The sequence below is a fragment of the Ranitomeya variabilis genome, chromosome 2, assembly GCF_051348905.1.
Source record: "Ranitomeya variabilis isolate aRanVar5 chromosome 2, aRanVar5.hap1, whole genome shotgun sequence".
NCBI lineage: Eukaryota > Metazoa > Chordata > Amphibia > Anura > Dendrobatidae > Ranitomeya > Ranitomeya variabilis.
The window spans coordinates 229,262,592-229,287,148 of NC_135233.1; the positions used below are offsets into that span (position 1 = coordinate 229,262,592).

At 42.8% G+C, this 24,557-nt stretch overlaps 1 protein-coding gene across 3 annotated transcripts in view; it reads right to left on the reverse strand.

The window, feature by feature from the left end:
* Positions 1-5,006: 5,006 nt before the first annotated feature.
* The window catches only part of FPGS (folylpolyglutamate synthase), an 87,545-nt gene continuing 67,994 nt past the window's right edge, over positions 5,007-24,557 (reverse strand). For 2 of the 3 annotated variants that reach the window (XM_077283896.1, XM_077283897.1), the window contains exons 2-15: positions 15,818-15,946; positions 15,557-15,610; positions 14,897-14,961; positions 14,102-14,216; positions 11,383-11,460; positions 11,232-11,293; positions 10,998-11,100; positions 10,522-10,599; positions 10,285-10,432; positions 9,990-10,088; positions 9,034-9,184; positions 8,222-8,297; positions 7,408-7,474; positions 5,007-5,750 (exon numbers count right to left, since the gene is read on the reverse strand). In XM_077283896.1, coding sequence (XP_077140011.1) covers positions 5,326-5,750; positions 7,408-7,474; positions 8,222-8,297; positions 9,034-9,184; positions 9,990-10,088; positions 10,285-10,432; positions 10,522-10,599; positions 10,998-11,100; positions 11,232-11,293; positions 11,383-11,460; positions 14,102-14,216; positions 14,897-14,961; positions 15,557-15,610; positions 15,818-15,946 — 1,650 coding nt within the window. In that variant the 3' untranslated portion in view covers positions 5,007-5,325. Of the gene's footprint in view, positions 5,751-7,407; positions 7,475-8,221; positions 8,298-9,033; positions 9,185-9,989; positions 10,089-10,284; positions 10,433-10,521; positions 10,600-10,997; positions 11,101-11,231; positions 11,294-11,382; positions 11,461-14,101; positions 14,217-14,896; positions 14,962-15,556; positions 15,611-15,817; positions 15,947-18,576; positions 18,764-24,557 lie in introns of those variants that run through there. The other variant, XM_077283895.1, reaches the window with a different exon arrangement.

Consider the following 24,557-nt stretch of genomic DNA (forward strand, 5'->3'; position numbering starts at 1 on the left):
TATTAGGGCGGGGAGACATCCTCCGATACTGCTGTCGTGGAAGGTGACTAGAGAAATATTATTTTCAATATCTAAGGTGTTATGGAAAAGGTCTCACTTGGTGAGATGCATCCTCTAAGTCGAAAATCCGGGTGGTCACAGGTGTCAGTGCAGTAGGTGGGTGTTGCACGCGGGAAACAGGTAGCAGAGTTCCTGGAAGCCGTATGCCATAGGCAGACTGGAGACGTCCTGGAGATTACAGACAGGTAGAAGCAGGGTTACTGGAAGACGCTGGCAGACCAGAGACATCCGGAAGACCAGAGATAGGGAGCAGAGTTACAGGAAGCCGCATGCAGACAGGAGACATCCAGGACATCACAGACAGTGCAGAGGGGATGCTGGAGACCGTAAGCAGGCAGATGTCCTGGAGACCACATATAGGCAGCTGGGATGCTGGAAACCCCATCCGCCAAGAGAGGTCCTGTAGACTGCAGGCAGCCAGCAGAGCTGGTCAGGGTGTACAGACAAACAGAGTCTTAGCAGCACTGAAATCTTAATACTAAGATCCAGGTGTGTCTCTTTGTGAGCCTTATATAGGCCCAGGCAGTTAACCACTTGGGAGCACGGATTTTCCGACATGAGAAAACCCCTTTATGGAGCTGATATTGTTCTGTATGTATATCTCGTACTATAGTCACCATGAAGCAACATTGTTTTATGAAATGGAAGTTTTTTACTTTTTTAAAGAAACAGTAAGCAGCAATCACCAGTAAATGTAACATACTTGGAAGGTTCTACAGCACTTCATACTGCCTCTTGCATACAATTATTCCACTAGTTAAAGGTTTATTGGATTAAAGGGGTACGAGTAAACAGATAGCAGCTTACACAACTCTGTCATGAGAATTATTTCCTGTCTGGACTGCAGGGGGCACATTCTTTTCCATGGAACAAATTGCTGATGGGAACCAGTAAAACATTATATTACAGGCAGAAAGGTCTCCGGTGTTGTAGGTTTAGACATTTTCCAAAAATATAGCAGATATTCCAACACTTACAGTGGCATGTAAAAGTTCAGGCACCCCTGCTAAAAATTACTGTTATTATGAACAGTTAAGCAAGCTGAAGATGTAATGATCTCTAAAAGGCCTAAAGTTAAGAATGACACATTTCCTTTGTATATTAGGCAAAAAAAAACAAAAACGTATTGCCCATTTACATTTTAAAAATTACAAAAAGGAAAATGGGTCAATGCAAAAGTTTGGGTAACCTGTATGGTTAGTACCTAGCAATACCCCCTTTTGAAAGTATCAGAGCTTGTAAATGCTTTTTGTATCCAGACAAGAGTCTTTCAATTATTGTTTGAGGATTTTGTATCCATTCCTCCTTAAAAAAATTGTTCCAGTTCTGTGAGATTCCTTGGTCGACTTGCATCTTCTGCTATTTTGAGGTCAAGCCACAGATTTTCAATTATGTTCAGATGAGGGGACTGTGAGGGCCATTGTAAAACCTTCAACTTGCACCTTTTGAGATCGTCTATTGTAGAGTTTGAGGTGTGTTTAGGATCATTATCCATTTGTAGAAGCCATCCCCTTTCATCTTCACCTTTTTTACAGATGGGGTTATGTTTGCATCAAGAATTTGTTGAAATTTAATTGAATCAATTCTTCCCACTACACATGAAATGTTCCCCATGCCATTGGCTGTAACACAATCCGAAAGCATGATTCATCCACCCCTATGCTTAATGGTTGGTGAGATGGTCACTTCCTGAAATTCTGTGCCTTTTTTTTCTCCACACATACAAATGCTTCTCACTAAATTAGAATGTTATCAAAAAGTTAATTTTGTTTCAGTTCTTCAATACAAAAAGTGACAAAAGTGAAACTCATTATGTAGAGTCATTGATCTACAGGGTTGGCCATGTATATGGATACACCTTAAAAAATGGGAATGGTTGGTGATATCAACTTCCTGTTTGTGGCACATTAGTATATGGGAGGGGGGAAACTTTTCAGGATGGGTGGTGACCATGGCGGCCATTTTGGATCCAACTTTATTTTTTCCAATGGGAATAGGGTCATGTGACATCAAACTTATTTAGAATTTCACAAGAAAAACAATGGTGTGCTTGGCTTTAATGTAACTTTATTCTTTCATGAGTTATTTACAAGTTTCTCTTTGTTTACAGCCATTGACATGTCGTAGAGGTTAACACGAGGAGTGGATAGACAGTGTGTTGATGTCTGGTGAACGCATTACCTGGGTCATTGCAGCAGATTTCAATGCAAGACACCCTACGCAAGAAAACGGTCACCATTCCCATGTTATTTAGGTGTATCCATATAAATGGCCCACCCAAAAAAAGTTTGCCTCATCACTGAACATAATGTTCTGTGTAAACGGAGGGTCCTGTTCCAATCTTTGTTTTGCCCATTCTGCAAATTCAGCGACTGGCATCAGTCGAACATCCCTTCGGCGGATATTAGCTACTCACAAATGGCACACTTACAAAATCCAAGTATTGAGTGCATTTACTGAACATACATTTCAGTATGCCAACATTATGAATTTTATAATCACTTTTCAAGCTGGTGTTATAAAGTATTCTAATTTACCGAGATAAAGACTTTTAGGTTTTCATTGGCTGTAAGCCATAATCATCAACATTAACAGAAAACCACTTGAAATAGATCACTCTGTCTGTAATGACTCTATATATGAATTTCACTTTTTGCATTGAAGAACTGAAATAAATTAACTTTTTGATGATATTCTAATTTAGTGAGAAGCACTTGTACCTTTAATCATTATGGCTAAAGAGTTCCATTTTAACCTAATTGGTCCACAGGACTTGTTTCCAAAATGCATCAGGCTTTTTTAGACGCTCCCTTGCATTCTTCTGACACTGGATTTTATGGTGAGGACGCAGCAGAGGTTTTCGTCTGATGGCTTTTCCATGAAGGCCATATTTGTGCAGGTGTATCTGAACAGTAGACCAATGTACCACACCTACAGAGTCTGCTAAATCTTTCTGAAAATCTTTTGCAGTCAAGCAGGGCTTCTGATTTGCCTAACAATCCTATGAGCAGCTGTCACAAATATTGTTTGGTCTTCTAAACCTTATCTTGACCTCCACTGTTTATTGCCAATAATTACATTTCAAACTGCGGAAAGGGCAACTTGAAAATGCTTTACTATCTTCTTATAGTCTTCTGCTTTGTGGGCCTCCACCATTTTCAGAGTGCTAGATAGCTGCTTAGAAACCATGGCTGCTGTTTTTTGGCACAAGGTTAGAGGAGGCTGGGTTTTTATAAAGAAGTGGAATTTGCTTCACCTGGCCTTTCCTAACAATGATAATCATCAAGCCATAGCCCTAACAAGCTATTTGAGGTCTGAAACCTTGGTCAAAGTTATTTGAGCACAAATCTCCAAGAGTATCCAAACTTTTAAAATTGGACCATTATCCTTTTTGTAATTTTTAAAATGTAAAAAAATGACTTTTTTGCCTAAGACAAAGAAAATGTGTCATCTTTAACTGTAGGCCTTTTAGAGATAGTTTCATCTTCAACTTGCTTAACTGTTCACAATAACAGTAATTTTGACCCGGGGTGCCTAAACTTTTACATGCCACTGTATATTAGTTATGTGTTTACGCTATTCCTAGAATATCATCCATGTGAATGTGTAGATTTTAGATAAGCACCCGATGTAGGAGGAAATAATTCCTAAAAGAAGGAGGACAACATGATTGTGCAATTAAGGCCCTAACAGGTTTTTCTCATCTTCTATCTTCAGGGACAGTGGTGTGCACCTGAAGACTGAAAGCTCAGGCCAGCGGCACATCCATTCTTCTGGTCCGAACAACACATATCAGATGCTGCCAGCAGAGGATGTTTTGCTTCTGCAGCATTATTTGATGCCAATTCCCCTTTAAGCAGTAGTGGCAGGTGTATTAAAAGTCATGTTTTTTTGCCTTTTGTGTTTAAAGGAGAGTCTTAAAAAAAAAAAAAAATTTCTTCCTTCAAGAAAAGGCACCAATTTGGTCAGCAAGTCATATTTGGTACAGCAGGTCATCTCTAGTCAAGTGAACAGAGCCGATTTGCAAAATCAGACATGCCCCATAGACAAAACTGGTTGGTTTTGGACAAACCACCTAATCTTACACACTCCTATAATTAGCCTTGTATAGCTAAACTTTTTAGCTGTGGACGACTTGTCCACAAGTGGTTTTTTCTTGCACGTTTAAAGCGTAACAAAAAAAAAAAAAAAACTTCTGCACTTTCCAGTAGCAGCAAAGTATCTCATATACGTGCTGCTTATTTTTTCCAGTAGAATGTCAATTCTTTCAGTGTTTTTCACCCATATGAATGTGGTTCAAAATGCACGTAAAAAATCAAAAAAAGTGTGGCTTTCATATTTTTTCTACCAACACTGGTTTTGGTGCAGAAAAATCTTCTGCAAAATACGCAAGGTGTGCACATAGCCTCGAAGGAGCGCTCTCCCTCAGCTTCTTCGCTGACTTACCCGCATCTTACTTAGATCCGAACTCCTATAAAAGAAGGGAGCATTCGCCAAAATCTGGAAATGGGTGGACCATTACCCATTAATGATTCCTCCCCTCCACTAGAGATGACGTCACGTCCGTTATTCATGAAACCACTGCTGCCATTCACTGGACTCAACAGTAACATTTGCATTTGGCATATGACCGCTGGGATCAGTGACTGGCTGCAGCGATCACATGAATGATGGAAATGCGAAGACCAAAAGATTGAAAGTAGATTCAATAAGCAAGTAAAAGTTAGTCTATTGTGTTAACACGTCTTCTTGGACAGTTTTCTTTCCCGTAACCAAGTGTAAGTCCAAATATCTGTATTTCTTATACAGTCTGACTGTATTCTTTATATTATACATGATGTGCAACTATTCATAACCTTTATCTATTCATCCATAACTGTCCCCTATTGCATGAGCGCCACTTGCTGGAAAAATGAAGAATGACACCAGAAAGTAGAAACCACAAGCAATGTTAATAAATATATTCTGCAAGAAAGGAGGAAAAAAAAAAATGAGTCAGCTTGAACCAAATATCTTCCAACTATGTACAGAGAAGATGTCAGTATTACTATCATTTTTAATTAATTGGGAAATATGTAAAATAGCAGCCCTTTTTTTTGTAAGAGATGGTCCAGTGGTAGACGGTTGAAGCTAATGCTAGGAGCATGGTGTAAAATAACATTTTTAAAGAATAATAAAAAAAAAATGCTAGTCCCATGTCAGGCAGTATGAGGGTCCAACGTTCAAGTAAACCGTGTGCGTTACCGGACTAATAAACCGTGTCAGTCATTCAGTAAGAGACTGATCGATCAGTTTCAGAGCTCCTCCGACCAGATGCAGGCTTCCGGTGATGAGAATCTGGATTTGAGCAGCTTCCCGCAGCAGTACCGAGCCAGAACTGGCTACAGGATGGTGGTGGAGAAGATTAGCGTGCGGGCTAGGAAAGTCTGGGTCCCTACCCTGGGTGGCCCACTGCAGCGCATGAGAGATGCAAGGGAACACCAGAGAGTTACAGTTTAAGAGACGCTCTGAAGAAGGGGCGAGGAGCAGGGGCGTACCGCGCTGGCTGTCCTTAATCAGAGTATCAACCGGCAGGGAGGAGCTCCAGGGATCCAAACAACTTCTCTCCTCCATGAGAAGGTTCCACTTCTTCTGGTTCTCCAGACATCTGGTGAGGACGTTCTCCAAGGTCACATTGTAATTCTGTTGATCTGAAGACACAAAATGTTTAGAAGAGTTCACCCATACAGTGCCTTTCTCGCTCCCGTATCAGGAATTGAGCAGCACTACTGCCCCAAACATCAGAATAGGGCAAGACCTGGCATAGAAATGTCAGCAGCACCTGTCGATGATGAAGGGAGTAATGCTGGAGAACCTACCCGATCGTTCCAAACAGTAAGAAAATTGCTTAAAAGACAGCTCCATGCAAACAACCACTTGCTCATCACCAAAGATGGCCGTGCGCTTGACAAAGCTAAACATGAACACTGGGATTAATTGAGCATGAGCAAAGTTGTTGTTTTTTTTAATGGGGGTGGGTGGGAGCACTGCTAGTAACGCATCCCTTAGGGCCACCTTCCAGGCACAGTGAATCTAGTTGCCTCACACCCTGGAGAGCAGCAGATTAGGATGCTGGCAAGAGTGCAAAATTATTTCCCTGGCGAGACAGGAATTTTAGCAGTATTGGCTGATTATCTCGTGTCTTTTCGGTGGGCTCCCATCGCACCTGAAAGAAGGACTGGGCAGCTTTAATTTCACCACCCGATGATTTTCCTTCCACCCCAGGAGATAGGCCCCGGTCAGGGGTGTCTTCTTCCCCACTCCTAATTATAACCATCATTATGGGAATGTACAGACACCATTGTGAAAGCCTCACTATGGCTACGTTCACATTTGCGTTGTGCACCGCAGCGTCGGCGACGCAACGCACACAAAACCGCAACAAAACGCATGCTAAAACGCTGCGTTTTGCGACGCATGCGTCCTTTTTGGCCGAAAGTTGGACGCAAAAAAATGCAACTTGTTGCGTTCTCTGCGCCCAACGCTTGCGGCCATGCGTCGCAAAACGCAGCACAACGCATGTCCATGCGCCCCCATGTTAAATATAGGGGCGCAGGGCGCATGACGCATGCGGCGACGCTGCGGCGCCCGATGCTGCGGCGCCGAACGCTAATGTGAACGTAGACTTAGCTCTGTTTTGCAGAGACACAGACGAGATCGGCACGTGCATGGATTTTGGCAGCGGCACTTCATACATAACACAGGAATGTCCATACTTTCTGCCAAGTGTCTGATTTACTTCCTAAAGTTAGATCAGACATTGTTTAGCAGTGCAGGTTACAAAGGACATACAGATCGGGAGGAAAAGCACAAGGAACATCTGGTAAATAATTTTGCAGCGGTAAACAGACATTAAAAGGCACACAACAACTATTTAGTTTTAAGCTCCCCTTTGGTCCTAAAGACATTAACATTAGCACAAGGGCACAGGCCGATTTATATTCCTGCGCTCTCATTATGCCGGATTTATGGAGCACCCAGAGTAGAAAGCTCTTCTCTTTTTGGAGGAATGAATCAGTCATTTATTGGACTAGTTTCATGGAGCGTGACAGGTGACTCTGCCCTACTTAGAAGAGACACATGTGACGCTTTCAGTACAGAAGTGCCCTCTTAGCTCCCCAGCAGATCGGGGGCTGGTGCACCCCCATAGGTGTCATTAGTGCCTCATCTCCGGTGTAAAGGATCGGTTATGCTGGGAGTCCCACTGATCGCAAATTGTGCAGCCATTGCCCCAGATTTACAAAAACAGGATATAAATTCCACAGAGAGTTACTACCATGAGTAATAGGCCCCACATAAAATGCTCACCTGCAATCCCCACACCGGACACCTCACTGATGTTGGGACAGAAAACAGCATAGTCAAAATGGCAGGGCTGAAAAATAGTAAGAAAGAAGTACTAAGCACTGAACTAGTGATGTACAATGCCATAACTGATTGCTCTTAGGTTAGGTTCACACTGCACTTTTGCCCTATGGTTAAAGGGGTTCATTGGTGAAAACAAGATATCCACAGAAGAAGTGATTATTTAATGATTGACAGAAGGAGGGGTGGGAGGGGGTAAGCTACACTGATTGGGAGAAAGATGCACTTTTATCCCAATAAGAATGGATCAACAGTGCACGTTCTCTATCTATGCTCCATTCATTACAAATGACGCTTTTGAGCTCTGTATTAAGCTTTTTCCAAAAGCCCCATAGAGAATGAATGGAAAGTGGGCGAGCATTCCCCTCCATGCTAAAGGGGATAACAATGCAACGGTTCTGCCGATTGGTGCAGGTCTTGGCAGTCAGAAACTTGCCAATCACGAAGTTATCACCCATTTTGTGACCAGGTGATAAAAGTATTATTTGGTGAAGAGTGAACATGTCCCTAAGGAAAGCTCGCAGCATGCGTATTACTGGTCTCTGTAGGGTCACATTAGCCTGACAGAGGCCAAAAGTGTCCTTTTGATATCAGTTAGGCTGAAACATCAGTAACCTGCAAAAGTAAAGTATGAAAGTATAGAATATATATATATATATATATATATATATATATATATATATATATATATATATATATATATATATATATATATATATATATATATATATATATACACATACACACACTCACTCACCTGCAGTAGTTTTAACAAAGCGGCAGTGTCCCTGTCCCCTGTGGCATTAAACACTAGCACCCGCACCACAGCACCTCTGCAAAAAGAGTAAGTCCACTTTATGATACACATAACCAACAGCAAGTCACAGACCGAGTTCTACAAATTTATCAACTTCTGAGTAGGATCAGTCCAAAGTGATATACACCAGTCAAAAATGATATTTCAAAGCAGGGTGTGACCAATAAATAAAAAATAACTTTTAATAAATGTAGCTAAAAAATTGGTATAACCAATTACATAAGAACATAAAAGACTCACAAGGAAAAATTCCCAAAACACGGGAATCATCAAATAACCAAGTCTCCGAGACCTTCTGAACCACACAAATTTGTCAGTCTCTTTAGGGAGAAAAAAGTGCGCTCCTATACAGGAATATATAACAAGTATACACCACAAACCGCATATCGCTTATCCCCATCCATCATACGGAGATGCAGTAATTGTGATTAGTGTATAATAATTGGAACGATCTCACCTCAGGACTTCCTTTTTTCTCCCTAAAGAGACTGACAAATTTGTGTGGTTCAGAAGGTCTCGGAGACTTGGTTATTTGACGATTCCCGTGTTTTGGGAATTTTTCCTTGTGAGTCTTTTATGTTCTTATGTAATTGGTTATACCAATTTTTTAGCTAAATTTATTAAAAGTTATTTTTTATTTATTGGTCACACCCTGCTTTGAAATAACTTCTGAGTAGCATTCATCCTGAATATTATCAGACTACAGCACAATGCCTCTGACTTATACGAATATTACCAAAAAATAAACTTACCCCCCAGCTTTTTCCTCGTTGAGCGCCACCTCCTGGAACCATCGGACACAAGCCTTCACACTGCTGCTGGTATGTGCACCATCAATATAATAGGATATGGGCCCGCGCTGCAATACCTGTGTACGACCCAGCCACAACGTGTGCTGCAATCCTAAAAGACCAAACATAAAGAACTTCTAGGTAAAAGAGCAACAGGTGCGTAAACCATCCTTAACAAAATAAAAAGTTATTTCATATGGACCGAATGCGCTGCGTATTTTACATCTACGCTGCAGATTTTACCCTTTTCAACATATAAGGTGAAAACCCAACAACTCTGGATTTTATTGAGGATTTTGATGCAGATCCACAGCAAAATCAGCAGCAAATATTTGTATCAGCTAGTGTACACTAAAAAACTTGGCTACATGGCGAGGTGTCACATTGCGACATCACACCTGTTGATTTTTTATGGTGTCATATTGCGACCTATTGGGGCGGCAAGACACAAAAGTTTACAAATGTGTTGAGAGTTTGCAGCTTGTCTTCAATGCAATTGTATGCAACTTGTTTGCAATTCAGCAGAAATCTCCGCAAAAGTTTCAAACATTTTTGGTTGTGAGACTTGCCTGAAAATTGCTGTCGCAAGACATGTCGCCATGTAGGTCCAGCCTTAAAGTGAATCTGTCAGGACAAAATAACTGTTGAAATCAAGCACAGATACTTGGTGCACCGGCATAATCAAATATTTAAGTGCGTCTTTCAACCTGCTGGTTTTCCATCTATTCCCTTCTCTGGCTCTATAAAGCCAAAGATGTCAATCAAAAAAAGAAGGGGAACAGAGAAAGATGTAAAACAAGTAGGTGGGAAGGTGCACTTAAGTATTTTGCTACACCAAGGGTGCACCGAGAGCCTGTACATGGCTTGAACCGCCATTCTGTGCCGACATACTCGCTATAAAAGTTAGCAAATCTTACCTTGCACCATTGGAAGAGAAGGTCGGAAAACTGATGCGAGGGGCAGAGGCCACTTAATGTTAGGAATGTGTGGATTTAGATTTTTCATTTGTCCAAAACCTGTAGGGTGAAAATCAACATAATATGGTTGTGTAAATGTGGAAACCAACTGGATATCTGTGACAAGACATATGCACACAGCTGATAATAGGAGTACAAAAAACTGGTATTTATGTAGTTGTATAATGCATTAATGAGCCGAAAAAGATTTCTCGGAATCCCTGTAGTGGATAACAATCTTACAGATGCACTCTACCTTGACAGCCTTGCCGCTGGAGCCACGTTTGTGCCAACTGCAGCGCGAGGGAGGCATTACTTCTTTGATGATCTCCAGCCAAACCAAGATGAAGCGAGATGCCATCCTCCTCATAGTCTGCCAAGTCTGGGCACATGTACAGTGGGCACTGGGACAACAAAGAAAAGGCTTAAAAAAAAAAAAAAAAAAAAAACACTTCTGGACAGAGCAATGAGCTACACAACGGTATAGGCTTACCCCAATTTCCTGGGCTCGGTTTCGTAGCACCTTCAGGGGGCTTGCAGGCTGGGGAACAGTAAATGCTGGAACACCTGGCTGAGAGACAGAATAAATCAGAAGTATGCAGACTTTGGGAATTTAGGTGCGGAGTAAGGAGCTAATGTCAGAACTCTCATCAATCGTTGATCTGCAGGGTTGAATCCCAAGGACTCCCTAGGTGCTTGGGATCACTGAAGCCTCTTCACTTTACAAAATGCTATCCACAGGGATGAAGTTGTGCCCAACACTGCAGATCGGATCCATGTGTCAAGTAAAATAGCGCAGGGGAGGACCCCGTTGTTCACACATTTATTACCCATGATTGTCAACTTTTAATTACCATTGCAATACTTTAGCATTTGTTTTAATAGTTGTAATCATTACAGCTGATATCTGCAATAGAAACAACTTCTTTAGGAAATGTAAATGAAGCAGATTAACTCCATTATCCCAACCTTAAATATGCCGCCTTTCTGCCAGGCAATCTTTTCAATGCTGTCCCCCAGGATGGCAGTATGGTCGATGCCAAGAGAAGAAACCCCACAAACAATGGGCTTCCTGCAGGAATGAGAATAGTTAATATTTCAAAAGCAACGTCTATCACTTTCCAGAATGCTGGTCACTGGGTGGCAGTATGTGTAAAAAGTTATATAAAGATTTTATAAATATAAGCAGAACAAGTTACCCACCTGATGATATTTGTGCAGTCGTAGGCACCACCAATCCCAACTTCTAGCACTGCCAGGTCCACCTGCATCAGAGAGGATGAAATGGTAAGAGGTAGCTTCAAAGACGATGTCCTTGAGTAGAAAAGGCTAAGGGTCTCATAAGGCCACAAACCTTCTCCTGCAGAAACACGTGGAAGGCCATTATTGTCAAAAATCGGAAGTAAGCTGGCATGGAGCACATGTCATCGCTCTGAGGGAAAAAAAAAATGAGAACAGATGAGAATATAAAATAAAAGACTGCATGATGTTCACAATTCAAGTTACATGATCTTATCTCAAACTCTGAGACCTCCATCAATCTATTGTTAGAGGGAATGTATCAGCAGAACAGCCAGCTATGTGAAGGAGCAACACAGACTGTACAACAACAACAACAACAACAACAACAACAACATGTCAGGAAACTTATAAGAGGATATTTCCATTTTATATATTTTTTTTAAAGGATATCTTCTGATTTTCTGATGGGATCTGATCTCTGGGACTCCACCTCTCTTGAAAATGTACAAACCACAGCAATGATTCAGAGCTGCCTCCCTTTCTATGTTAACCACATGGATGTACAGGTATTGCACTGCCCAATTATCTTAAATAAAGCTTTGGTGCAGAGCCAGGACCACAAAAACCGTTAAGAAGCCTCAGTGTTACACCACGCTTTGCCACTTCATTTAGCATCGGTGAGGGTCTTGGAGACCATAGCAATATGCAAACACTTTCTAATGGAATTTCCCTTTCGCGAACATTTCTGGAAGCTTTTCATCTTTAATGAAATTAAAAAAAAAAAACCACGCATACAAGGAGGAAGTAGTCAGTACGATACATTGCAAGTAACCAGGGTATGAATCGCTGGCAGGAAGGGATACTGATGCCTGATGAAATGGGACTTATCCAATTAGTTCTGCACACAAGACCATTAAATATAGCAACAACATAACAGAGGAATGTATTCATTTCCAAACTGAATACAACCTGTGACTTCTTAACTTATTAAATTTGATCTCCCGTCTGGAGTTCAAGCAGGGTCACTGAGAATAGTTGTTGAGACCCCCATAGGTAACAAACTTAAAAGGGCTGAAGCCCTGAGCTTGAGGTCCACTTCCTAGGAACGAAAATGCAGTGTATTGCTCGCTTCACAATCATGCAATCTAAAAGGGCTACCGATCACCCGACTAACGGACAAAACACTCGTTAGTTGGGTGAAATGATCAAACATGTTGCCGGTCTATGATCATTTAATGTTATGCGTTGTGCAGTGTAAAGGGGCCCTTCCTATTGAAAGCAAGCAGAGCGGTGTACGGACCCCCTGACCTCCTACTAAGGGCATATGCCGATCTGCTAAAGGATGAGGATAAGCTGAGCGTTTACAACTTTTGGTTCCAGTTATCAGATCAGCGGGATTTACAGGCCCAGATCTCTACTGATCAAAAAGAGGTGCAGCTGCACACGCATAAATCAGCATATAATCATGCATATTCCCGTATGCGACTCTTTGTAATCAACTGATCTGCGCTGTCATGACTGCTGCTGCAAAAAAAACTGCACATCATAACCTTCCACAGTTTATGCAACCAGGAAAAAAAGCTGAAGACCGCACAGCCACATCCTAGGCATTAAGGCCATGTGCACACGTAGGTTCGGGTCCCTGCGGGTTCTCCCGCAGCGGATTTGATAAATCTGCAGGGCAAAACCGCTGCGGTTATCCCTGCAGATTTATCACGGTTTGTCTTGCGGTTTCCGCTGCGGGTTTACTCCTATACTATTGATGCTGCATATGCAGCATCAATAGTAATGTTAAAAATAATAAAACATGATTATATACTCACCCTCTGACGTCTCGATCTCCTCGGCGCTGCACGCGGCGGTCCGGTTCCAAAGATGCTGTGCGAGAAGGACCTTCGTGACTTCACGGTCATGTGACCGCGACGTCATCTCAGGCCCTGCTCGCACAGCAACCCTGAGAACGGACGGCCGCGTGCAGCGCTGAGAGGTGAGTATATCATCATTTTTTATTTTAATTCTTTTTTTTTTCTACCACAAATATGGTTCCCAGGGCCTGGAGGAGAGTCTCCTCTCCTCCACCCCGGGTACCATCTGCACATTATCCGCTTACTTCCTGCATCGTGGGCACAGCCACATGCGGGAAGTAAGCGGATCAATGCATTTCTATGTGCGCAGAATCGCTGCGATTCTGCACAAAGAAGTGACATGCTGCGGGTTGTAAACCGCTGCGTTTTTGCGCGGTTTTTCACGCAGCATGTGCACAGCGGTTTGCGGTTTCCCATTGGTTTACATGTTACTGTAAACGCAATGGAAACTGCTGCGGACCCGCGGTAAAAACCGCTATGTGTGCACATAGCCTTACAGTGGTCAGACCCCCTATCATCAGACTCCTATCATAGCAATGTTCTGCCAAGGTCAGTAGAGGGGGAAGACACTGTAAGGAAATAAATTACACCTGATTATCTGGAATGCATATGATAAGCAGGACTGAATGATTAAAGGTTAGATTAATTGGCCTTCGCTTTAAAATTCCTGATACATCAGAGCCGCGGATGCAGTCAGGTATGAGGCAGCACTTCTGTTCCCGTCCATTTTCATGGCTGATACTGGAATTATGTTATTTCCAAGCAGACCACATGACTATACTTTCAGCATAGTATGGAAACATCCAAACTTTCTCAGTAGAGTAGGATGATAGCAACTTAATATCTCAAAAGGTGACATGTCTGTGTTACAACTTTGTAGACTTATACACCAAATTTAAACTTTCCATATGAAATTTTAAAGCCAAAAACCCCCACACGGAATAATTATCCCCTTTAGTGGCTGACCTTGGTTTCTTCCAAGCGATTGTACACTTGCCAGAAGTATTTGCTGAATAGCTCCTTGCTAATCGGCTGCCCATTGATGCGAATCCTCTCCCTCACCTGAACCAAATGTGGAGAGCTGGGAGGAAGCCAAGGAGAGGAAAAAAAAATCAACAGACTAAACTTTCATCAGACTCCTGAGATCATCTCAGTGTGTAAATGTAGTTCAAAGGTTTATTTCACTTTTCTTTTTATTGAAATAGTATAACCTGTGTTCCAAACTCGGAGACCTCCATGACTGAAAAAATGATAGGGTTGCTGTGCAGCAGCAGGACAGTAAGCTATGTGAAGGAGTAGCACAGACTACAGCAGCAAATATTTTGATCAAAAGGCTAGTCACAATAGCTCCCTTCTGCAAGCTTCAGCACTCAGCTCCTGCATGAGAGCAAACACAGAGCAGTGTACAGAGCCAAGGACTTCACTCCTGTATGAGCAATCTGACAGAGCAGTGTTGAGTAGTGATGAGCAAACGTGCTTGGAAAAAGTGTTATGCGAGCATGCTCAGGTGCTAACCGAGTGTCTTCGGCATGCTCAAAATACTATGTTTGAGCCACCGGGGCTGCATGTCTCGTGGCTGTTTGACAGCCGAAACACGTGCAAGCCGAACATAGTGTTCAAGCACGCTGAAGACACTCGGTTAGCACCCGAGCATGCTTGTATAAGGCGTTACTAGTGTTGAGCTGATACTTGCTGAATTGAGCATTTGTGAGCAGTCTTCTACAAAGCCTATAATAATAATAATAATAAGCACAACCTTACCTGTAGAATCCAGTCTTCAAGCCGCAGTTTCTAAGAATTTGCTCAGTAAAGGCACAAGTGGATCCCTTAAAAAAGATCAAAATGTAAAAACAACAGTTTCCAATATATAGTGGGAATATGAGGATAAAATATACAAAAATTATAGATGCACAATACCTAATGCCCATGGTTCTGTCACCTCTATAAATGGACTCTGACTTTTTGCTTTTATACCAGCAATAGAGGGTGCGCCGTCCCCTATGTACATTTTACTTGATCATCATTTGGAGACCCCTATGTGTAGCAGCGCATGAGGTTATCCCACGACAAAGCTTTATCACTTCTATGCAGGATAGGTGATTACAGTAATTGGAGCACCCCTCATGCATTTCAGCACTCATATCACCACCAGTCCCATAAACATTCAATGGAGCAACAGGGCGCATGTATGACCACTTGAGTTGGTGCAAATCGATTGGTACATTGCAGTCCGTTGGCCACGATACAAGGACGACGTCGCACCAAATCAAAGAGCGGCGGATGCAGTCAGGTGATAACAGCTGATCAGCGGGGGGTGCTGGGTGTCGGAACCCGACCGATCAGACATTGACCTATCCTTAGGATAGACCATGAATGAAAAAGTATTGGATAATCTCTGTATGAGTCTTTTCCATCACTCACCTTCCCCTTGGTTCCAGTAACATGAATGATATTCAGCTGATCCAAGTCCTCTACCTGTAAGAAGAGGTAGACCGATAAAAAAAAAAAGAAAAAAAAAAGGAATGAGACTACACACAGTGTGTATATTTATGGAAGAGCAAAGTTAAGTACAGGGCTGTATACACAACACGGTGGGAGACTGTAATTTGAGACTTTGCAAAGTTCCCCGATGAAGCTAGAACAAGGCTGACATGAGCTCTCCCAGCACGAGGTGTCACTTACCCGCAGGCCGCTTCTCTCCAGGAACCCCTTCATGGCCGCCATCTGCTCCTGGGGATCATTGCGTTGTCTCTTCACCTGATCCAGGTAGCTGGCATTTGTCTGCAGGGTGTTGAGCGTGCGTATGGCATCCTAAAAGCAGAAACCACAAGATTATTCACTGATTCTCTGCAAATAATCTATGTAAGAAATAATCCGGCACCGCATCCTCTGCCGATGCGCATGCGACAACACACAAGGCTGGCTAATCAAGAGAGGAGCCGCTGATGTTTGCAGGTAAGAGGAGCTTCTCCTGCCCCCGTCCAGCGGCCACCGATTACTGATGTGGGGCCAACGGGACAAATCAATCAGTACCAGCTCTAAAAAGTAAAAAAAAACAAAACAACTTTCTTGCTTTTCCAGAAAGAATTCATAAGCAGACAACATGTACAGAGTCCTGCTCACACAGCCGCATTATCAGTGCATGTGAGGCCTTGTCCAGCCATGTGTGTACCACTGCCGTGTACGGACTGCGACGTCTGGACCGGCCGAGGGTCTACTCACCTGAAATTGAGACAGCCTCACAGGCATGTACAAGGCAGCCGAGGTGGGACAGGAGACTTGCAGACAGGCCATACTTGGACTGTAATACACACATGTCTGAACGAGGCCTAAGGCTCAGTTCACACTACCCTACAACTCAGAGTTGGGTTACTGCCATTTTAAAAGGCATAAATAAAGGCCACATGCTGCACTATTCTTGCCACCAAAAGTGCCATAAACTTCTTCGAAACCTCTAAGGCCATGTGCACACGCTGCGGATTCCATTGCGGAATTTTCCGCAGAGGTTTTGATAAATCCGCAGTGCAAAACCGCTGCGGTTTTTCCTGCGAATTTATCGCGGTTTTTATTGCGGATTCCGCTGTGGGTTTTCACCTGCAGTTTTCTATTGGAGCAGGTGTAAAACCACTGCGGATTCCGCACAAAGAATTGACATGCTGCGGAAAATAAACCGCTGTGTTTCCGCGCGTTTTTTTCCGCAGCATGTGCACTGCGGATTGCATTTCCCATAGGTTTACATGGTACGGTAAATGCATGGGAAACCGCTGCGGATTCGCAGCGTGTGCACATACCCTAAGACTCTGGCCACAGAAGAACAATCAGCCTCGAAGAAAGTAGAAATGAGGGTAGCATGGATACCCCTTTAAAAGGGCTTGTTCTTTTCCGCTCACTTTTGCAGGGTAGGTGGCGTCACATGTAAAAGGTGCCTGCCAGGCCGCGCTCATAATCGGGAGGCATCGTCCATCCATTTTCTCCATAGCTGCCGATAGCGAACCCGGCCCTACGGGTGTCAGCAGACATGAGGTCGCCACCCGCCACCCGTGGAAGTCAGTGGAAAAGCCCATGATACATTGCAACGACCCAGCGGCTGGGTAAACAGGACTAGATCTAGATGGGTTTTCGCTTCTGAAAGTAAATAATATTTACGGTACATTCACTGACAACAATCAGACAGACGACACTGGTTACAGCCCGTGGTACGGAGTTGTCAGCCATCTGCTGCCCATGAAAGTCTACGATCCAAGTCTTCATGTTACCCAGTGAAGTAGAGAAACAGACGGAGCAGCGGGCAGAGACTACGCCCCACAAATGGAGAATTCGCTATGGCTGTACTCTTGTAGGTGCCAGGTAGCGGGTGGCAGAGTGACCACCGTCCGTACGCCTGTGCATCACACAGAGCTCAGCATTTACCCTGGGGGGCTCTCTGCTGTGGGAACCCGGCTGCCTTCTGACAGCTATTACACAATGGGCTCCGCTAGTAAAGTGCCATTCAGAGATTCCTGCCCCAGAAAACTGCTACGCCCCGTGCTGCAGCATGTCCTACCTGAGGAACATGAACGGACAGTGCCAGGAACGAGGCTGTATTGCATTGGCAGACATTGTGTGATGGCGGAAAATGAGTCGAGACCTCTAAGACAAAGCAGATACAGTTCCTGCAGCCTGCCTAGAAACTGCGGCTGTCTGAATTAGGCCCTTAAGTCCTAATATTCCCATCTGCTGAGCCATGACAAAGGGGGGATACATACAACTGTGAATAATGTGAGGTGGGGGGGGGGGTAGGAGGAGGCACTGGGTGCCAAATTCAAATGGGGGGGACGAATAAATGTCACCCTACTCCACTGTCAAATGAGCCCATGAGTGTCTGCCAGGAGGCCGGAGATACGACAAAGCTCTCAGTGCACGGAGACAAGTTGTCATCTTTTGTTGCTGCCTATGCAGAGCACAACAAGCTAAAGCAAACCAATCTCTAGCTCTGCACTCTGCATAGGCAGCAATAGAATCACATGTGTTGCACTGCACCCTCCTCTCACTAGAAGTTTAGGCTTCTGATAGAAGAGACAGGGAGAACTGTCCCAAACTTAAAGGGACCCGTCAGCAACGGTTTAGATCCCCGTGATGTTGCGCGAGATCTCGGCTGGGGGAGCGAGTTACAGAGAAGAGTCAGGGGCAGTCCTGGACTGGGGTCAGCAGCTGAGGGGGGGCTCAGCATACTTGTGGGGTCCTATCATTTCCCCCCCATAGATCCCTATGAAGGGATGAGCTGTCACAGTCATCGCCCTCTGGAGCTGGCATGGTTCCCCGACACATTGCAACAAAATGCAGAAATCCTGACACAGCTAGGTAATATGTGGATAGCAGTGCATGCTGGGACTTGTAGTCCGTGCGTATCAGGCGCCCATGTGCTGCTACGAATAGTCACGTGTGTCCGGCTGATGTAATACCTGATACTCCATCCTGACAGCCAGGGCAGCCTGAGCGCTGAGACGTCGGACCTGTGATCTGGTACCGGGATATGGCAGGAGCCTGAGCACTGAATATAGTACCCGGTACCGTGGAGCCATGCTGCGGGCACCAGACACACCCCCTGACCCCGCCGTAACCCGGAGTGCGGCGCCACAACGACGCCATGTTGCGTGTGGCAAAGAGACTAACTTGCGATGTGACGTCACCTGGCCCCGCCCCCTTTCGTATTTTGGCGCCATGGTCTAAAATTTTCATATGTGGCAGGAAAGAAATATATCTTGATACCGTGTTAGCCAGTAGATAGAAAAATATTTAGAATTGAGAGTCCTCAGTGGTTGATACCTTTTAATGGCTAACTGATCTTTTCAGTTAGCCATTAAAAGGTATCAACCACTGAGGACTCTCAATTCTACATATGTGGCAGAACAGTTGTACATTACTAATGATTGGCGCCATTTTATGTGATGACTGAGTACAAAACCCACTGCTGTAACCTGTATACATTATTAACAGCAATTCAAATAAATGAATGTTGGTGAGAGGTTGACAATTAAGTGGGATTTAACCTCTGGATAATCCCCCCCAAACATCTGAATAGAAATTCCCTTAATTAATCCCTTAGGGGCTCACACATTTTCACTTTTGAGCTTTCCCCCCCTCCCCCCCCCCTTTTCTTCCACAAGCCATATTTTTTTTATTTTTAGGTCTATTAAGGCTTGTGTGTTTTTTTGCAGGATGAGTTTACTTTTGAATGACGCCTTTTTACCAAATCTACTGACAAAGGAAAAAAATATGTTGGCTAAAATAATATAAATGTAAAAAGCAGCCCACACTGCTGTTTTTTTTCCAAGTGCCTTTTTCCCCGCATATGAAGAGGCATTTACTTGAAAAAAAAAAAAAAAATACAACTCTCCAGATTTGACCAACGAATCGACAAAGGTAAAATGTTCCATCTGCAAAATCTAAAACATCAATTAACACTATAAAAAAATTTATTTTAATAGTATGGATTTTTCTGACTGAAGAATCATCATAAATAAAAAAAAACTTTTGGTCCCCATTACTCATTTGTGTTTTTTTCACTCACTCACTTCCTTTTTTGTCTTTTATTTGTTGACTTTTTTGCGACAAATTCTTCAAAATGGAGTTCATGAATAGTCATCAAAATACAAAATGCTTTTTTTAACTCATCTTTAATCCGTTTAAGCACTTTTTAGCACAAAACAGCAAAAAAAAACACTGTGTGCTATAGTGCTTTCTCATTGAAACGGATGAGAAACCTATTAAAAAAGTATTTCACCTTGCATTTTCAAGTGGATTTTGGAGCAGAATCTGCTCCAAAATCCACATCAAACAATTTTGTGTGAACATACCTCAAATCGGCTATGAATTCCCCACAAAGAGCTTGTTCACGTGCTGTGTTTTTGGCTAATTTTTCCAATACCAGCAAAGTGAATGAAATTTCTGAAATCTCATGCACAATTTTTTTTCTTGCAGATTTGATCTTCAAAGCATTTTTTCTAATCTGCAGCATCTCAATTTTTTCAGTGATTTTTCAGCATATATTGCCAATTCAAGGGAAGAGAAAAAAATGCACGCAAAAACATGTCTTTTTACGCAGCATTTTCCCTGTCAACAGTAAGGGTCACTATATTCTCCACATTTCATTGCAAAACATATATACGGTACTTGTGTGTTTCTAAAAAAAACCTCACCCGTCTCATTAGTAAGGTTTTGTGGGAGAGCGAAGTATTTGCACAACCCTACATATTCTGGCAAGGACACCATGTGTATAAGCAAACAGGTATCAGGTAGAAGTTAATCTTTGACTCTCACCTTGAATACTGAACGGAAATATTGAAAATTTGTATATTTATTTGTATTAACCCCTTTACCCCCAAAGGTGGTTAGCACGTTAATGACCAGGCCAATTTTTACAATTCTGACCACTGTCACTTTATGAGTTAATAAGGCTACTTTCACACTAGCGTCGGGCACTGCACGTCGCAATGCGTCGTTGTGGATAAAAAACGCATTCTGCAAAGTTGCCCGCAGGATGCGTTTTTTCTCCATAGACTTTTATTAGCGACACATTGCGATGCAGTGCCACACGTCGCAACCGTCGTGCGACGGTTGCGTCGTGTTTTGGCGCACCGCCGCCACAAAAAAAGTTACATGTAACGTTTTTTGTGCGTCAAGTCCGCCATTTTCGACCGCGCATGCGTGGCCAAAACTCCGCCCCCTCCTCCCCGGACCTTTGCAATGGGGCAGCGGAAGCGTCGTTCGTAAGACTGCTTCCGCTGCCCACGTCGGGCATTTTTTGCACAGTATGCATCTGTACGTCGGGCCGACGCAGCGCGACGGCCCTGTACCGACGCTAGTGTGAAAGCAGCCTAAGGCCGGCGTCACACTCAGCGTATGTAAATCACGGTCCGTTTTTTACGGCCGTATTACGCAGAAAAGTCCCCAAAATAGTGATCCGTATGTCATCCGTAGTCAGGGTGTGTCAGCGTATTTTGCGCATGGCATCCTTCGTATGTAATCCGTATGGCATCCGTACTGCGATATTTTCTCGCAGGCTTGCAAAACCGACATCTAATGGATTTATGTGCTCAAATGTTCGGTAAAACATATATACAGTATATATATATATATATATATATATATATATATATATATATATATATATATATATATATATATATATATCATTGAGACACATATATATATATTCTGTATTTATATTTAATTCAGCGCGATATATGTGAAAAGCCGGTAATTCAATTGCCGGCTTTTCATTTCTCCTTCACAAACCCGACATGATATGAGACATGGTTTACATACAGTAAACCATCTCATATCCCTTTTTTTTTTTTTCCATATTCCACACTACTAATGTTAGTAGTGTGTATGTGCAAAATTTTGGCGCTGTAGCTTGTAAAATAAAGGGTTAAATGGCGGAAAAAATTGGCGTGGGCTCCCGCGCAATTTTCTCCGCCAGAGTGGTAAAGCCAGTGACTGAGGTCAGATATTAATAGCCTAGAGAGGGTCCATGGTTATTGGCCCCCCCTGGCTACAAACATCTGCCCCCAGCCAACCCAGGAAAGGCACATCTGGAAGATGCGCCTATTCTGGCACTTGGCCTCTCTCTTCCCATTCCCGTGTAGCAGTGGGATATGGGGTAATGAAGGGTTAATGTCACCTTGCTATTGTAAGGTGACATTAAGCCAGATTAATAATGGAGAGGCGTCAATTATGACACCTATCCATTATTAATCCAATAGTACTAAATGGTTAATAAAACACACATTATTACAAAGTATTTTAATGAAATAAAGACACAGGGTGTTGTAATATTTTATTAGACTCTTAATCCACCTGAAGACCATCGTCCTGAAACAAAGTTAAAAAAACAAACAACAATATTCCATACCTTCCGTCGTTATGTCCCACGATGTAAATCCATCTGAAGGGGTTAAATCCTTTTACAGCCAGGAGCTGTGCTAATGCACTCCCTCCTGCCTGTAAAATCCAGGGTACTGAATGGAAAGCAGGGTGACCTGTAGTTACCTTGAGTTGCGGTGATGCGCCCTCTGCTGGATGTCCTCATGAACTGGAGCCTTGGAAAAGTTCCCACGCTCGAGTTCATATGAGGACATCCAGCAGAGGGCGCATCACCGCGACTCAAGGTAACTACAGATCACCCTGCTTTCCATTCAGTACCCGGGGTTTTACAGGCAAGGAGCGAGTGCATTAGCACAGCTCCTGGCTGTAAAATGATTTAACCCCTTCAGATGGATTTACATCGTGGGACATAACGACGGAAGGTATGGAATATTGTTGTTTGTTTTTTTAACTTTGTTTCAGGACGATGGTCTTCAGGTGGATTAAGAGTCTAATAAAATATTACAACAACATGTGTCTTTATTTCATTAAAATACTTTGTAATAATGTGTGTGTGTTTTATTAACCATTTAGTACTATTGGATTAATAATGGATAGGTGTCATAATTGACGCCTCTCCATTATTAATCTGGCTTAATGTCACCTTACAATAGCAAGGTGACATTAACCCTTCATTACCCCATATCCCACAGCTACACGGGAGTGGGAAGAGAGTGGCCAAGTGCCAGAATAGGCGCATCTTCCAGATGTGCCTTTTCTGGGTTGGCTGGGGGCAGATGTTTGTAGCCAGGGGGGCCAATAACCATGGACCCTCTCTAGGCTATTAATATCTGCCCTCAGTCACTGGCTTTACCACTCTGGCGGAGAAAATTGCGCGGGAGCCCACGCCAATTTTTTCTGCAATTTAACCCTTTATTTTACAAGCTACAGTGCCCAAATTTTGCACATACACACTACTAACATTAGTAGTGTGGAATATGCAAAAAAAAAAAAGGGATATGAGATGGTTTACTGTATGTAAACCATGTCTCATATCATGTCGGTTTTGGGAAGGAGAAATGAAAAGCCGGCAATTGAATTACCGGCTTTTTTATAGAACACCGCTGCGTATTTCTCGCAAGTCACACTGCTGGTCCGTGTGTAATCCATATTTTTCTCGCCTCCATAGACTTTCATTGGCGATTTTTTTGCGCAATACGGTGACAAACGCAGCATGCTGCGATTTTGTACGGCCGTACAAGACCATATAATACGGATCAGTAAAATACGGCTGATAGGAGCTGGGACATAGGGAATCATTGGGCCGTGCGTTATGCGTATTTTACGGGTGTATTTTCTGCACTCATACGTCCGTAAAACTCGCCAGTGTGACGCCGGCCTAACTCTGGAACGCTTGAACAGATCCCGGTGATTCTGAGACTATTTTTTTTTTGTGACATATTGTACTTCATGATAGTGGTAAAATTTCTTCAATATGATTTGTGTTTATTTGTGGAAAAAAACAGAAGTTTTGTGAAAATTTAGAATTTTTCGCAATTTTCAAACTTTGGTTTTCATGCCCTTAAATCACTGAGATGTGTCAAACAAAATAGTTAATAAATAACATTTCCCACATGTCTACTTCGACATCAGCACAATTTTAGAACCAAAATTGTATTTTCTTAGGAAGTTATAATGGTTAAAAGTTGACTACTGATTTTTAATTTTTCCAATAAACAAAATCATTTATTTTAGGGACCACATCACATTTGAAGTCACTTTGAGGGGTCTATATGATATAAAATACCCAAAAGTGACACCATTCTCCAAACTGCACCCCTCAAAATGCTCAAAACCACATTCAAGAGGTTTATTAACCCTTCAGGTGCTTCACAGGAATTTTTGGAATGTGGAAAACAAAATGAACATTTAACTTTTTTTCACAGTTTACTTCAGATCCAATTTTTTTATTTTGACAAGGGTAACAGGGAAAAATGTACGCTAATATTTGTTGTGTAATTTCTCCTGAGCATGCCGATACACAATATGGGGGATAAAACCACTGTTTGGACACACGGCAGAGCTCGGAAGGGAAGGAGCGCTATTTGACTTTTTTGAATGCAAAATTTGCTTGAACAATTGGAGGACGCCATGTCGCGTTTCGAAAGCCTCTGATGTGTCTAAACAGTGAAATCCCCCACAAAGGACACCATTTTGGAAACTAGACCCCTCAGGGAACTGATCTAGATGGTTGGTGAGCACATTGAACCCTCAGGTGCTTCACAGAAGTTTATAACGTTAATCTGTGAAAATAAAAAATCACAATTTCCCCACAAATATGTTTTTAGCCCCAAATGTTGTATTTTCATAAGGGTAACAGAAGAAATTGCACTATGCAATTTGTAGTGCAATTACTCCTCAGTACGCCGATACCCCATATGAGGGAGAAAACTACTATTTGGGTGCACGGCAGGGCTCGGAAGAGAAGGAGCTTCATTTGACTTTTTGATTGTAAAATTTCCTGGAATCATTAGCAGACGTCATGTCCCATTTGGAGAACCCCTGATGTGCCTAA